This window comes from Physeter macrocephalus, chromosome 12, assembly GCF_002837175.3.
Source record: "Physeter macrocephalus isolate SW-GA chromosome 12, ASM283717v5, whole genome shotgun sequence".
Taxonomy (NCBI): Eukaryota; Metazoa; Chordata; class Mammalia; order Artiodactyla; family Physeteridae; genus Physeter; species Physeter macrocephalus.
The window spans coordinates 50952142-50968539 of NC_041225.1; the positions used below are offsets into that span (position 1 = coordinate 50952142).

Consider the following 16398-nt stretch of genomic DNA (forward strand, 5'->3'; position numbering starts at 1 on the left):
TGCGCATCCGGAGCCTGTGCTCCGCAACGGGAGAGGCCACAACAGTGAGAGGCCCGCGTACCGATAAAAAAACAAAAACAAAAAAACCAGTCCCATAGTCGCAAGGTGTGCTTTTTAAAGTCCTACTGGGGGTAGTGGAGTCTGGCTGGCAGGACAAGGTTGAAGTTGAGAAAACGTGCGATTCTAGGTGAAAATCTTAGTCCTTAAATCTCGAGTCAAGCTAAAACAAAGATTAAATTAGTGAAATGGGAAATGAGACCCAACTCCTAAAATAAGTGGAAATTTGGGATGAAATCTACCATCTTTATTGCTGGACTTCTGGTTAGTCCCTCTCCCAATCTCCCTGAGCTGGGAACCAAAGTGTATTTCTCTTTTTGGGTGGATTTTATGGCTTAGTGGCAATTCACATCAGACTCGAAGAATCTGGGTAGTAGTGTTTTTAATTTCCTAGCTGTTCTTAGCCTAACAAAGGGAATGAATACTAAGTAAATCAGAAATATATTAAAAAACTAAAATCCTGAGACATCATCATCAATTTTATTTATAAAATTAGTGAAAGTTTTCCCTTATGTGTCAATTTGATTTTTGCATAATACATTGTGGAATTTGGGGAGCAAGTAGTTGTCTGTTTTTCTTTTGAAAAAGTGCTTGAGAAGTTTGTTTCCTGTTTATTCAGTTACTCTGTCATTGGCATGTTTAATTGAAAATTTTTACTTTATGTCATTGGCCATTTTTTGGTAATGTTTTTAACGATTCTAGGGAAAAAATGTTTTGTAATGATTTCAGGGTTTCCTGAATAACAACTTGTGCTTTCCCTTGATCTGAAGCTTTTATGACTAAAACATTTCTCTCTGACAAATATAGCATAAAATAAATGTTTTGAGGCTAAAGGTTTCATAGAAGTGTTCTTTATTTTTTTAAAAAAATTACTGACAGTTATCCCTTAGATAAATATTATTTCTTTAGTTGTCTGTCAGTGAAGTTTATTCATTCATTCGATATTTCTTGGGCACTTGCTATGAGACACATGTTGAGTATTTAGTAGTGACCAGACACATTCCCGCCCTCATGGAGCCTGTGTTTTTATGACAGTAATCCAATGCTAAATCTATAAAGCGTACTTATAAATAGGAAACGTAAAACAGGACACAGGGAATCAATGTGTGTGGAATGTTGCAGTTTTATGCCAGGTAGTCGGGAAAAACCTCCTGATCATGTGACGTTCTGGTGAAGTCTTGAAGGTGAGGGAGGAAGCCATGTATATCTGGGGAAGAGTATTCTAGGCTCAGGGAACAGGAGGTTCCCTGAGGTAGGAATGTGCCCAGTGTGCGAGGAATAGCAAGGAGGCCAGAGTGAGTGCTTTGGGAACACGTGTAAGAGACAAGGTCGGGGAGCTCACAGCTTGTGGAGAGCCCAGTAGGCCCTTGTGAGACCTTTGTCTTGTATTCTGAATGAGATGGGAAGCCACTGAAGGGAGGAGTGCCATGATCTGACTGCCATATATTAAAGGATGCACCGAATGCCGTGTGGGAAAAAGCTGTAGGAGGGCAAAGTTGGAAGCAGGAAGTCCGGCTGGGAGACTGTTGAAATAATCCAGACAGAAGATGATAGTGAATTGCACCAGTGTTTGTCATGAAGGTGGTGAAAAATTGTCCCCTCTGGAAATAGAGTTAGCAGGGTTTGCATGTTGTATTGAGTCTCAGATGACCAAAAAAGGGTCAAGAATAGACTTGCCATTTTCAGAGATGGGAGAAGACTTGAAAAGGAAGAGGTTTGGATGTGGATACAGAGAGGGATCAAAGCTTAATTTTGAATGTTTTCTTGGGACAGCCACGAGACCTTAGACACTGACCTAGCAAAGTCTCATAAGCAGCTGGACAGCTGGATTCTTGGACCCACACAAATACACGCATCTGCAGTACTCATACGCACATATACAAGGTCGAGGGGTCCAGGCTAGAGTTAAACATTTTCTCTACAGAAATCTGTAGATGGTATCTAAATCCATGAGATAAGACAGGATAATAGCATCTGGGAAGTCAGTATGGAAAGGAAAAGGCTACAAAGACTGGGCTCTAGGGCCTTCCCCTGGACAGGGTCATGAGGGGCAGTGGCCAGCAAGGTAGGAGAGAACCGTGAGAGAACAGGATACCCTAGAAGCCGAGTAAAGAAAGAGTAGCACGAAGCAGAGTGGTTCTTCTGTGTCAGATAGGCTGGAAGTTTGAGTCATAAGGAGCCAGAGGATTTACTGTTGGTTTTGGCAACATGGGGCCAGTGGTGACCTTCACAAGGGCAGCTTTGGTGAAGGGTTGACAGCAAAAGCTTGGCTGTGGCAGGTTCAAGAGAGAGTGGGAGGGGAGGTGGTGGAGGCAGCCAGTAGGGCAGCTCTTTTGAGGGGTTTTTCTTTAAGAAGAGCTGGGAAATAGAGTGGCAGCTGCAAGAGAGTGGAATGGGGTCGATGAGAGGAGAGGTGTTTTCGACAGATGGGGCGCAGTACAGCAGGTTTGCCTGCAGATGGAAATGAACGGGGAGGAAGTCTTTCGGCAAGAGAGGAAGGGGATGCATCGCTTTAGTGGAAGGGTTGGCCTTAGGTAGAACCACCTCCTTCATCGGGAGGAAGGCAGGACAACTATAGATCCAGGTAAGTTGGTAGGCCTGGCTTCGTAGCTTCTATTTTCTCCATGAAATAATAAGTGAAGTCATACTTGAGTGTTAACTAGTTAATCATCCGCTGCATTTCTGCCAAATGAATATTTTGGGGACTGTAGTTACATTTTTAAACATGGCTTATGTTTAGTACCTGCTTTTTGAGAAATAAGCCATTTTTCAAGAAACTCAGAATATATCCAGAAACGTATTCTTGTATTAAATGATTTAATATACTCGCCTTCTTTGCCTCGCTACAGGCCTGTCTCTTTACATGTATAAAAATGGAAAGAAATCATACATGTATCTGTAAGAGATGGGTAAGTGATACAGTTTCCTTCGGTGAATATTAAGGGAACCTGGAAAGGAGGAGGAAGCACAGATGTTTTAGTTTATATCATCTGCGTAGCAACTCTTTCTCTACCTCTTCATTTAGTTAGTTCTATGTGGAAAAGCTACAAGAGGTGGTACTGGAAAGTAACCCTAGATTCTTATCTGAGGAAGTGCCCACAGCAGAACTAGAGATCTCTGAGTTTCCTTCCCTCTTGGAGAATTTTCCATGACTGGGGCAATCTGATGAAGTAATAGATTTGATACTGATTTCTATTTACATAGCACCTTTCTTGAGGAACAGAGTATTCTGTGGGCATTATTTTAAGAGTCCTGGAGGAGTTAAGCAAGCCTGGAGAGCTGAACGATCAAGTCTTGCTATTCTAAGCATTATTTAATACGTTTATGATTTGTCCTTCAAAGAATTCTTGGCCTCCCGGCAGGCAGTGGATTGCAAAATGGGAGAATGAGCTGTTAGCTCAGTTTTTCTCCCACGTGACCTGGGTATTGAATCGGCTCCGAAGTCCCACTCAGTCAACAGGGCAGGATGCTTCTCCTTCGGAGAGGATACTGCCGGTGCTGGTTGGCCCCCCCTTGTTGAAGTTGGATGAATGCTGATGTGCTGTCGCAGCATTCTGGTTGAATGCAGAGGCGAGACTCTTTGTTCACGACCTCTGATGTGGGTCTTGAACTTGTTATGTTCATTTCTTTAGCTGCCTTTGCTTTTGGTCACATCCTAGTTTAATGACTGAAAGATGGCAGCTAGACTGAAGTCCATTTGTCAAGAACGGTGTTCACATTTTTGAATTTTGCTCTGTCGTTAATGATTGGGAAGCAGAAACGAAAGCTTTTTATATTGGGGAGGGTATCGGCTCCACTTCCATCCCATTTGCCATTCAGTCTGAACGTCTGTGGTTTGTTTTAGCCCACGTGCCAGCACCTCTTCTTGGAGGTATGAACGCGCATAGGGTCTGGCAGAAGCTGCAGACGGGTTGTTGACTTTTGAGTGTCTTGACTGACTGACTAGGAGGCCCAGTGGAGGTGCTGTGTGGCTCTAGGCAATCTGTTTCTAGCCAAGGACTCTAAAACCCAAAGTTTGAAAGTGCCTGGTTAACATTTCTGGGGCTGATTTACCTACAGGGTAACTCACGTGTTTTTGTCAGAGGGACCAAGCAAGAAAACTGTGCCAACAGTTGCCCTGTTAACTCCTGACTCGTCTGACTTTGGCTTCTCAGATTTGTAATTCTTTTTTTTTTTTTTTTTTTTTTGCGGTACGCGAGCCTCTCACCGCTGCGGCCTCTCCTGCTGCGGAGCACAGGCTCCGGACGCGCAGGCTCAGCGGCCATGGCTCACGGGCCCAGCCGCTCCGCGGCATGTGGGATCTTCCCGGACCGGGCCACGAACCCGCGTCCCCTGCATCGGCAGGCGGACTCCCAACCGCTGCGCCACCAGGGAAGCCCTCAGATTTGTAATTCTTAATCAGCCAATGGGTGCAGCTAGGGATGATCTTCTTCCATTGATTTGACCCGTGGGCTTCACTCTCATCACTGGTGAAGCAAGGCCCTTGGACCAGAATGGCCTCCAGCATCCTCTGGGCCCTGATCTCTCTGGGGTTGTCCAGTCATCCTTAGAGTCACTTTGTTCCACATTTATTGGGTTACCTACTTTACAGTAGGCACTAGGGGTCCTTAGGTATTAATTTGTTCAAGGCATTTGAGGAAGATGCCTCTTAAACAGCAAATGGCCTGTGTAGGAAAGGCCACTGTCACTGAAGTCCCACTGAACTCTTGAGAGATGAGTAGTATTGTCTTTAGCTTGTCACATTGAGGAATTTGAAACTCAGAGCACTGTATGTTAGTTTTGTGTACTTTAAAACTGAAACTCTTTACACAATACCCTAGATAATGTGGAAATGATTTTAGAGTAGTGGAAATGATTTTAAAGGAGCGAACACAGGAGAGAATATTATCTAATGCATTTAATGTTTACAGAGATCAGAGCTATGGATGACAATCTAGTGTCAAACAGTTAAGTTTTTCAATGCTGATTTTGAGATTGTGGAAAACCTAACTAATAATAATGGAGAAGTATTATAAATGCTTCCTGTAGACACAAGAGGATCATCTGAGAATAGAAGGGTCTCTTTTAGAATTAGATTACTTTATAGCAGAATGCTTATAAAACACGAGGGGGGAAATTTGAAATAAAATGTATTTTCTGCTTCCAAGAAGATGTGAACATTATAAAAATCAGAATTAAGTCATATGAAACTGTCTCTGCCTCTTGAAAATACAGATGATTCCAGGCCAAAAAGAATTTTTTTTGGCAAAGAAACATATACTACGTTTTTTAAAAACAATAAGCCCAGAGAATCTCAAGTGCCTATAAAGTGACTCCTATAGCTGGGAGGTAACATGGGCATAATGATTAAGGGCTTGCTTTCTTTGGATGTCTCAGTTCGCTGAAGTGAGCATAATTTAGGTGATGGTATGAGCATCTGCATGGCAGCTGCTGGTACTGAGAGTTAATGCCAGAGAAGACAAAATAGTTGGCACACCATTTCCAACTTCATTATTGTTCCAAGGGCCAGAAAAAAAATAGAAGTTTATATTCTTTTGAAGTGGGACGATGTTGTCTCTTTTTTGTCTTGGGCTTCACACACTTAACACACACACACAGTATTCTCAAGATATTTGTAAACTTGGTCTGACAGCTTAGAGTAAGCTGATTTTTTTTTTTCTTCTACTTTAAAAAAAAAAAAAAATCAAACTAGGTGAGTTTTGTCTGTTGTAGAATCAGCATTCCATTGTAGTTTTAAAAATTTATGAGGTATAGTCCTAGAGAAATTTTAAATGTCCTGAAAACATTTAAAGCACTGGTTTGAAAACTGTGTGTCTTTAAATAAAGTTTTATTGGGGCATAGGCACACTCATTCATTGACATACTGTTGTTGACAGTCTGCTTTCCTGCTACCGCAGCAGAGTTGAGTAGTTGCAACAGAGTCCTTTAGGCCTACAGCTCTAAAATATTTACTATTTGGCTGTTTGTGGAAAACGTTTCTAGATGCCATCTTGCAAGGGGCTGGAAGACCTGGTTGGCCACTAGGATATCTTCCCACCCCAGACTGTGTGTCTTGATCTCCTGCATTAGAACCACGGGTGAATGAGAAACAGTCTTAGAAAACCGTTTGAAAAGAACTGAGGGTATTTCTGCTCCAGAAGAATCCTTTTAAGTGAGAGGGCCAACCCAAGTGGATCTCTTCGGGTCTCTTGTAACTTCAGCTTTCTTGGCTTCTGTGGTAATGTCTGTGAGGAGTTGAAGGGCTGTCAGGTGGAAGAGGCATTAGATTGTGAGACTGTGGGGAGGTGAACTAGGATTAATGGGTGCAGCTGACTGTGAGGACATAACTTCAGCTTAAGAATAGCACTTGTGGGCTTCCCTGGTGGCGCAGTGGTTGAGAATCTGCCTGATAAGGCAGGGGACATGGGTTCGAGCCCTGGTCTGGGAGGATCCCACATGCCGCGGAGCAACTAGGCCTGTGAGCCACAACTACTGAGCCTGTGCTCCGCAACAAGAGAGGCCGTGATAGTGAGAGGCCCGCACGCCGCGATGAAGATTGGCCCCCGCTTGCCACAACTACAGAAAGCCCTCGCACAGAAACGAAGACCCAACACAGCAAAAATACATAAATAAATTAATAAACTCCTACCCCCAACATCTTCTTTTAAAAAAAAAAAAAAAGAAAGAATAGCCCTTGTTAGGGACTGCCCATAACTAGAATGTGCCATCTTAGCAGGTAATGAGCTCCCTGTCACTAGAGATGTACAAATAAAAGTTGTCAGAAAACTTTAATGTCCCATTCCAACCTTGAAATTCTAACGGCTCCTTTGGTTAAGGTTTTTGTTTCCAAGCTCAGATTTGACCACATTTTATTTTGTTGTGGGCCTTTAGAGGCTTCTTGGATGATTTTCTGAAAACACAATGCTGGTCAAACCAAAGCAATATAAAGGGGCAGAATCTCTTCTGTTGGGCAGGGGATGGTAGAAGATAGGCTGACCCAAAGGCAGGCTTTCCTTTGCCCGCTGCAGTAACACAGTGACCACAGGAAGGGCACTGCTTCCAATCAGCCTTAAAGCTTCAGAGATGAATCATGTCTCTTCCGCTCTCTTGAGCTGCTGCTACCATTTTTGCTTTCTGCCTAGGCTCCTGGGAAGCGGAAGGACCTGGCTGGGGGCATTTCACAAATGTGGATGTCAAAATAGGGTTTCTGTATTGTGCTTTGCCTGAGTTTATATTGGGGCCTGGCTGCAAGTGGCAATCCTGGATGAGGCCATCCCTTCTCTGTGCAACTCTGTTGTTACTGCACAAAAGCAGCCGTAGACAGTATGTAAATGCACAAGTGGCTGTGTTCCAATAAAACTTTATTTACGAAAACAGGCAGTGGGCCAGATTTGATCCCAGGGCCATTGCTTGCTGACCGCTGATAAACATTGAAAGTTAAAACTGGCTGGAAAACATCATTTCTAATTCTCTCATGTTTTGGAGAAAAGGTGAAATGACAGGTCCAGAGTCATAGCATGGCTGAGCCAGAATTACCACCCAGAATCTGACTTGAAGATGAGTGTCCATTATGTGATATTGTGCTGCCTCTGCTGTGTAACAGGTGATAGCATCTGGTTTTTAAAAGAGGGCTGTATGAATGAAAGAAATACCTTCTTTAGGTGGCTTGTGAGGAGCTGCAGTGAGAGCTCCAGGGTGGCATTTTAAGTGAGGCAATCCTTTAGCCCAGGGACTTGGCCTCCTTTTCTTAGATGGACCCTGTTCACAGTAAAACAAAATATAGGTTGCATAAATTTATATGGAGAAGGAGTGCCCGGAGTTGTGAAAAAGCACTGGGCTCCTGCAGCTGCGTCACAGGATTTGATCACTTCAGCTGGGAGTGCCAGGAGATTTGAGACAGATGTTTTCAGACATGCTGCATGCCTAAAACATTTCCAGGGGTCGGGCTGCAAATAGTGACTTAATAAGCGGAGGAACAGGGAAAGTATGCAAGTCGAGGACACAAGAGTTTATTCACCACTAGGTGCACGGCCAACTTCTGTGCATTACATCTGCCTGTCAGGGCTGGCTCTTTCATCTGTCGTGCCCTCCGTACTGCTCTTTGTCTGCCCGTGAATAAAGTGCAGCATTGTGGTTAGTAATCCCACTCCAGTGACTCGACTTCAAATGTGGTTTTGGAGTGCATCCCAGAGTTCTGTTTGCTAAGCTTCCTACTCCTGTTTCAGAGACACCACTGGATACAGAGCAGCGAACACTAAAGGCTTCCCTCTTTCCTTAACCTGTCGGGTTGTGGGCTCTCTCTTTCCCCCTCTCCCTCCTTTCCTTTCTCTTTTTCCTTTTTTTTTTTTAACCTTCCAAGGCAAGTTCATGGATACTAAGCTGATGTGTTTGTTGTTCTTTTTCTCCCTGCCTCCACTCCTAGTGAGTAACCACACTGGCCGCATCAAGGTGGTCTTTACTCCGAGCATCTGTAAAGTGACCTGCACCAAGGGCAACTGTCAGAACAGCTGTGAGAAGGGGAACACCACCACTCTTATTAGTGAGAACGGTCACGCTGCCGACACCCTGACAGCCACGAACTTCCGAGTGGGTGAGTTCTAACTGTCCTTACCGACTAGAGTTTGAGATCGTAGCACTTAGACACCCCCTTCATTCACACTGCTCTCTGCTTGAATGGGTTTCTGTCTATGAGTACGCGTATGCTGCTTTCACGAGATCCTTTAAATTACTTTCGGAATGATTTTGAGCTTGGTATTTGGTTTCTGAGAAAGGTGACAAGGAGAGTATTGCCCCTAATTGTTTATCATGTATGCAGCCTTGTGGTGATGGGGAGCTATCAGTAGGACAGAAGGGAAGAGGCTTTATATTAAGACCCTAATGTACAGCTTGCATTGATCAATTTCAAATTTTATCTGCTCAGTGATAAGTAGAATTTATGTTAGATTTGACTCATGTTATAAAAATTGGATGGTAGTGATTAAATTTAAACTTTTATGTCATAAATAGCCAGGTTCTAAAAAGTTTCTAAAAATTGTCAAAAATCTGTATTTCAGTTGTAGAAAGGGATACAGACTTGGATCTTTTGCCACGTTTCTGCTGTGTATCAAAAGGCTAAATTATAAGTTGATATATGACATGGATTTGGGGGAAGATATGCTAGTGGATTACTGTCAGCACTTAAAGCCTTTTAATCTTTCATAATTTAAATATGAACTATGGTAGTTACTGCAAAAAGGCTTTTTACTTTTAAATTCTTGTTTCCTTTTTACTACTTTGTAAATGGAGAAAGTATTGCGGACCACTGAATGCTGTCACACTGCCATGTTGTCATGCAATATGGTATTTTTGTCACGGAAAAACGTCTTTTATTATTTTTTGACCAATTATGGTTTGCCATGTGTACTCAAATAATCACAGACACCCATGATACTTTATGAGTTACTCACAAGAATAACCCAAATGTCAGACAGATAATAACACTGGCTAGATCTGGTCTTTTTATGGAATATTGCTGTTTAGTCTTGAGAGCATGTGTCTAGGGGGTGGCGGAGTTTCAAACTGATTTCCATCAAGATAAAATACAAGGAGGCAGTCTGAAGTCCTTATTAGCTCTTTGATTATCCTACTGTTTTACTGTGACTCTGGTTTCTTTTGAGGTCAAAGCACTGTTCTTGATAGTCTATACTTGGAAAAAAACATGTGCCCATAGATACTATTTAAAGGGGTGTTGTTAATTTCCTGGCTATGATAGGGGTACTTCAGGCATATTTTTTAAAAGAATTTAACCCTTAGGTGCCAAATGGCACATTATGCTTTAGCAGGACAGAGAGCTGAGTCTAATGGGAAGTGTGTTAAACTGATGATCAGGAAACTAGGTTCTGGTCCTGGTCCTGCCAGTAACTAGCTAATCCACAGGGTGCGACAGTTAATATTTCTGGACCTTAGTGTTTCTCATCCATAAAATAAATGGCTTATATTTAGTGATGTCTAAAATTCAGTCCATCTCTAAAATCCTAGGACTTTTTATCAGTAATAAGCAAAATTGTTTTTCAGCTTTTTTACAGGGCTATAGACAAGAGAAAAAGCAATTCCCAGTTAGGTTATTATGGGCTAAATGGCTTATTCCCCTTTTTACTTTCCTTGATTGCCTTCCTTACTCTCATTGCTTTTCTTCCTCCATCATCATCGATAATGTCTGCTCGTATTCCTTTTGGCATTTTTCATAAACCTTTACAGTAGGAATGACAGAGTAATTGGGTGGGTGGTAATTTTTTGGCTTACAGTGTATTCACTTCGAAACTAAATATTTGAAGGCTTTGAGAAGCAGAGGAAGTCTCCTTGTTAAAACATGCTGCACACTTTCCTCTCTGGCATTAGAGCAGATGTTTAGGAACAGGATACACACAGCCTATTCAGAATACAAAACGGAGCACAACTATTTACCAAAAAATCTCAAAACTGGCACTAAAACTCTGCCACAAAAGGATTGGCAAAGTAGTTTAATTTTAAAAAAATAATAGTAGAAGGGAGAGGGCATAGTAATGAATAGTTTCACATTGGAAATCATGGGAATTGTTTCATTTATATCCTGAGCTATTTCTCTCCTGTACTTCAGTTCAAATATAGGGTAATCTGACAGACAAGTTTTAAAAATTATTTTACTGAAGATGGTAATTTTGTAGAATTTAGAGATTATGATTCTCTAGAAATACAGAGAATTTCAAAATTCATTTTTAGCCATGTAAGATATCTTCTTGGATTTACTGGTTTAATATAATTTTATTACTTACAGGAAGTGGTTTTCTAATTGATTTTTTCTCACTTTCTGTATTTACAATATGTTAAATCTTTTGACAAATAAGATGTGTTACATGGAAAATAGTAGTTTGGGGACAATTCAAAATGTATTGTAACTTGTCAGCTACTCTTTGGCCTCTGATATTTAAGGCTACTAAAAGGTGGGGACTCGCAAACTTTAAGGGACCAGATAGTAAATATTTTAGACTTTGCAGCCCATACAGTGTGTGTCACAAGCACTCAACCCTGTGTGATATCGTGACAACAGCCAGAGATGGTAGGTATGGGAAGGGTGTGGCTGCATTACAAAAAGTCAGTGAAGTCAGTGGGCTGAATTTGACTCTAGTGCCAGCGTTTGCTGACCCCTGCCCCAAGGAGTCAAAATAGTACAGGGAAAACCGTATAGATTTCATAGTTAAGGCACCTTAATTAAATAATCCATTCTGATGATCAGAAGAGCAGAAATAATTTTTAACATTTCCATGGTGATGTCCAGTTATTTTGAAAGAGGTAGAATGGATATTATTGTCACCATTTTTTTTTGGACAAGGAAACTGAGATACACTGGCTTAAGTGCGTCTCCCTTCATTACACAGCAATTCAGTTGGCTGGGACTAGAGCCCAGATCTCCTTGTGTCCTCTTTAACTCTCTGGGGTCTGACTGTGATGTGTAGGAGGGACAAGTAAAGGAAGAACCTGAGGGAGTTTGGTTTTCTGGGAAGGCCGGATGGTATAACAGAGAATTAGCAACTGGGAGTCAAACAGCCCTGGGTTCGAATGCTGGCTTCTTCGTGTCCATTGGTCATGCTTACCTGGCTCACTGTCCTTTCCAGGTTCAGGTCAGTCATCCACACAGTGCAGGTGATAATAGGTAGGTGGTGGGTTTATTAGGCACAGGGGTGACATAGGTTCCTTCCTCCCTTTTTTGTGCTGCTCCTGTTTTTTCTTTCTGTTCTATGGTGACTGTGAGTCTGGGCTGGTCAGATGTGAGAGGCAGGTGCATTTCTTGTGACAATTAAGCATGTACTCTCTTTTCCTGGGAATTCAGTGGGAGAAATAACCTTAACTTCTACTTAATGTGACTCTAAAAGTGAGGCCTGAATGAAGATGAGGTCCAAGGGAAGTACTCTGAGATTCTAAGATAAACTCATTTTTGTGAATGTGATACTGACATGCTATAACAGAATATTTACATTAAGGGGAATTTTCTGTAAAGCAGACTCTAAATATGACTTTTGTTGTGGCATTCTGACCTTTGCCTCCTTGCACTTTCCTGCCTTTGCCTTTTTACAAAATGGAAACATATCCTCAGTTTTAATGGCTTCTTTGCATTTCATGGGGGTATAATGAAGATGACCTCCTGGGACTTTTAAGTTGTTGCTTATAGAGTTATAAGTTATAAGTTTCTCTAATAAGAAGAACATAGGAATTCTCTGTTGCCACAAGTAGAATATTTCAAATAAAGTAATACTGTTGCTTGGCATATCTTACTTGTAGAGAGAGAGATTGAAAGGCAGTCACAATTGCCAAGCTAACACATTTGGTTTATGTGATGCTACTTCCTCTGAGGAGTCTGAGGGACTCGTGTCCATTAGCACCAATTGAATACTGATAAAAAAGTATTTGAGAATTTTAAAACTATGATCCCATGTTATTTCACTTGGTGCTTGCTTCCCCTGAGAGAGGTAAATGGTAGAATCCATATTTTATAGATGTGAGTACCAAGGCTTTAGTGGTTTGATCAAAGGTGACTTTAAGTCAGGTTTTCTTATTCCAGAGTCTAAAAACCTCTTCTCTTCCTGTGTTGCCTCCTATGACCACGTGTTAAGTGATTATGTAGACAACATTGTGCTAGATTTTCCAGGACAAGAAAATCATAAAGCTGCCCTTGAAGAGCTTATGCTTTGAGGAGGAGATGAGGAGTGTATGTAAATAACCCTCATTTAAGGTAGAAAGCTCATAGCGGGACCTCAGAAGAGGAGATACCACTTCTAGCTGAGGAAGAATACTTTGAGAGAGAAGGGGTGGCATGTGACTTTCCTGTTCAGTTCTTTGTGCTCTCCCCAGCTGCTAAACATGTTGGCTCATAGTAGGAGTAGGTTGTCTGACGGCAGACTGATGGGGGCAGTGCAACTTGACACGATGATACGTTCCAAAATAAAGATGGATGGGAAGGGAGAGGTAAAGTTGATAAGGGAAGGAAGAATTTACCCATTTGAATGAGGCATGGAGACATGCAGGCACAGGTGGTTTGTGGAAATTGAGAGGAGTTGCATTCACTGGTGAAAGCATGAAAGTCAGTAATCCTGGATGGCAAGTCTGGGAAAGTAGACTGGGGCACGGCTGTGGAGCACCTTGAATTTCAAGCTTAGGAATTTGGCTTTTACTCTTGCAGAACTTACTAAAGAAGTTCTCTGAAAAGGGGACATTGATATTTATCATTCTGAAAAAGAGAGAGGGAAGGTTTCTCAGATTTTTAGGGAGGAAACTAGTGATCTAATAGTCTAAATAGGCTCTGAACAGCCCATGGTAATGATGACAACCTCGAGCTGCTTTCACCTGTTGTGAGGTTCCTTTGCTGCCCTACACTGGGAATCTCCCCATGTATGTCAGAAAGCCAACTCCATACTACAGTGTTTTGGGGTGGAATGGAAGCGTCCTCGATGCTACACTCATTATGTAGGTTCTCCTCATAAGGATGGAAAAAAATTCACTCTCAATGAGACATTAAATAAACCAACATCACTGCTCAGTCGGGAGAAGCATTGAGACTTTTTGGGGAGCGGCTTAGTTCAGACACTGAGTCCTTCACCTTCTTATCATTGTTTGGATCCCTTGGTGTCTATCCAGCACAGAAACCAATGAAAGGCAACATGTCACTCTTTGAACTGGTGCATATATTTTCCCTTAACGCATTGTACAGGTTTTATGTTTTTTAAAGATTAGCCAATACAATACTAAGAAAATGGTTGCCTTTCATTTGGGCAAGTTAGAGTGCTTACGAACTTGTGCAACTACTCCAAAATATATTTAGCCTCATAAAATTATCTTCTAATACTGAGTAAATGTCATAATGTAGGGCACTGCCTTTATTTAAGTTGTGAAGCACCCTTAAAAGGCAGGTATTGGGAACGTTATTCATCTAACATATACTTACTGAGCACCTACTATGTGCCAGGGATTGGTTTAAGCTTTAGGAATATATAGCTATGAATAAAATAGGCAAATTCCTTGCTCTCCTGCTATATTAAAAACATGTGGCTATATATCAATGATATATGAACCTTTAGGACATTATGTTGAGTGAAATGAGCCAGTCACGAGAAGACAAATACTGCGATTCCACTTATGAAATATCTAGAATAGTCAGATTCTTAGAGAAAGAGAATGGTAGTTGCTGGTGTTGGTGGAAGGGGGGACATAAGGAATCATTTCATGAGTACTGAATTTCAGTTTTGAAGGTAACATTCGAGAGAGTATATGAATATATAATACTTAACACTACTGAACTGTACACCTAGAAATGGTTAAGATGGTAAATTTTACATCACATGTATTCGACCAAAATTTTTAAAAACTGCAAAAGCGTGTACATTACTGTCAGATGTATACTATCAAAAATATACTGTCAGAAACATTATATATGATATAATGTCAGGTAGTGATAGATGTCATGAAGAAATAAAAAGCTGAGAGAGGGGAGATCATGAGGAGTGTTGGTGGGAGGTATGAATCGCTATTTGGGGCATGTTAGGAAGGGCTCTCTGGTTAGATGCTATGTAAGCAGAGACTTAAATGAAGTGAGTGATGAGCTCTTGGAGGGAACATCACACACTTCATAATCTAACTCTGTGACTGTGTTTGTTATTTTATTTAAACTGTAGAGCCTCTCCAAAGGCTGGTGTGAGAAGCATTTATTCATACTCTTCCAAATGTCATTTTGGGTTAGGTTTTAGTGATGTGTTTGGTATCAGGGAATCATATTTAATAATATCTTTAGATAAAGAGCCTCATGTACAGAGGATAGAGCCAAGCAAGTCTTGTCCCCCTGGGTGGAAAAATGGTCCTGGAATTATTGCAGAAGGAATCTTGGTTATTTATAATAAAAAAAGGATAGGGTCTTAGATGTAGAAACAAATCACCAAAAAAGCTGTGTCACTTCTTTCTTCAACATTATTTTGTATAAGACAGATGACATGATTTTTGGCTGGAGCTTTTAAGTAAGGGAAATAAAATCCGTTCTGTTTATGAGGGCGTGTGTGTGTGTGTGTGTGTGTGTGTGTGTGTGTGTGTGTGTGTGTGTGTTAGGGGGAGGGTAGTGAGTGGTAGGGAGCTTCATGGAAAGGTAGTTCCAGGGGTTGGTCGGACCAAGGAAGAGCAATAGGTTGACCCTAAAAGACAAAATTGGGAGAAAATGGGGTGCTATTTGATTGAAGGTGAAGATTCCTGAAGCCGGGAAAGTGAGGGGCATCAGAGTGGGTAGTATAGAAAGTATGTCTGTAGTCAGAACAGTTTAAAAAAAAAAACCTTAGGTAAAAGAGGGTTCAGCAGTCTGCTGGCTCTGAGAGAAAGTCATGTGTGATCGATTGCTGTTTTTAAGCTATGTCTGGCCTGTATCATGGGGGTGGATGGGACTTCTTAAAGGAGTCCTGCTAGGCTAGCCTAGGATAAATGACCTTTCAAAATTCCTTGGAGTCTGCAACACAATGTCACAAAGCATGTGTTCTTTCCTAGTCTGTCGGCTTGAGCATGTGGAATGATCTTTGGAAAACTCCAGACTGCTTAGCATAGCACACGGGGCCCCTCCAGGATCAGCTGCCGCCTGGCTCCCTGGCTGTGCCCCTTTCTCTCTGCTTCTGCCAAACTGAGCCTCTAGGGGTGCCAAGGTCCCCCAGTGCTCCAAGCCTTCTGTGCCTCTGTTCACACTGATGCCTCTGCCTGGGGGGTGTGCTCCTCCACCCAATCTGCCTGGGCATCACCCACTGCTTCTGCAAGAGTCAGCCAAGCACCACTCAGGCTACAGAGCCTCAGTTTCCTTACTTGTTGCCATGCCTGTTTCTTCCACTGAGCTCCAAACTGGGGACAGGGCCCTGTCTGCTTCACGTTGGTATCCCCAGCGCTGGTGTAGTGCCTCACTTGGGAGATGCTTAACTCATTCTGGTTGACAGAGTACATTGTCTCTGCAGGTGCCCATGTGAGGGTGGCATGTACACACCTACCCAGCACAGCTTCGTCATGACTTCTTGGGCAACTGAAATCGCAGGAGCAGAATAATCATCTGAGAAGTCTTTACAGGGCTTGGGGTCACGGGAAAGAACACATTCCAGTATCTGCAAGATGCATGAAAAAGGGCACCTTTGTAACACTGTGCTTGGAGTTTGGATTTTACATTTTAAACACTGACTGCAGTGTTCTTTCTACTCAGGGCAAAGTGCAGTTAGATTTCCATACCTTTAGTACAGTTTCCCACTACACGGAATTCCTGCTCCCCGTCCTGCATCTATCTAAATACTGACAGTCTTTTTTTTTTTTTTTTTTTTTTTTTTTTTTTTTTTTTTTTTTTTT

At 41.9% G+C, this 16398-nt stretch overlaps 1 protein-coding gene across 8 annotated transcripts in view; it reads left to right on the forward strand.

Annotated features, from left to right (window-relative positions):
• The first annotated feature begins 8236 nt into the window (after nt 1-8236).
• LOC102973572 (latent-transforming growth factor beta-binding protein 1) overlaps nt 8237-16398 on the forward strand; it is a 259508-nt gene continuing 251346 nt past the window's right edge. For 2 of the 8 annotated variants that reach the window (XM_055089107.1, XM_055089111.1), the window contains exon 1: nt 8238-8626. In XM_055089107.1, the coding sequence (XP_054945082.1) occupies nt 8404-8626 (223 nt within the window). In that variant the 5' untranslated portion in view covers nt 8238-8403. Of the gene's footprint in view, nt 8627-16398 lie in introns of all 8 variants that reach the window. The other 6 variants (XM_024118637.2, XM_024118638.2, XM_024118641.2 and 3 more) reach the window with 4 other exon arrangements.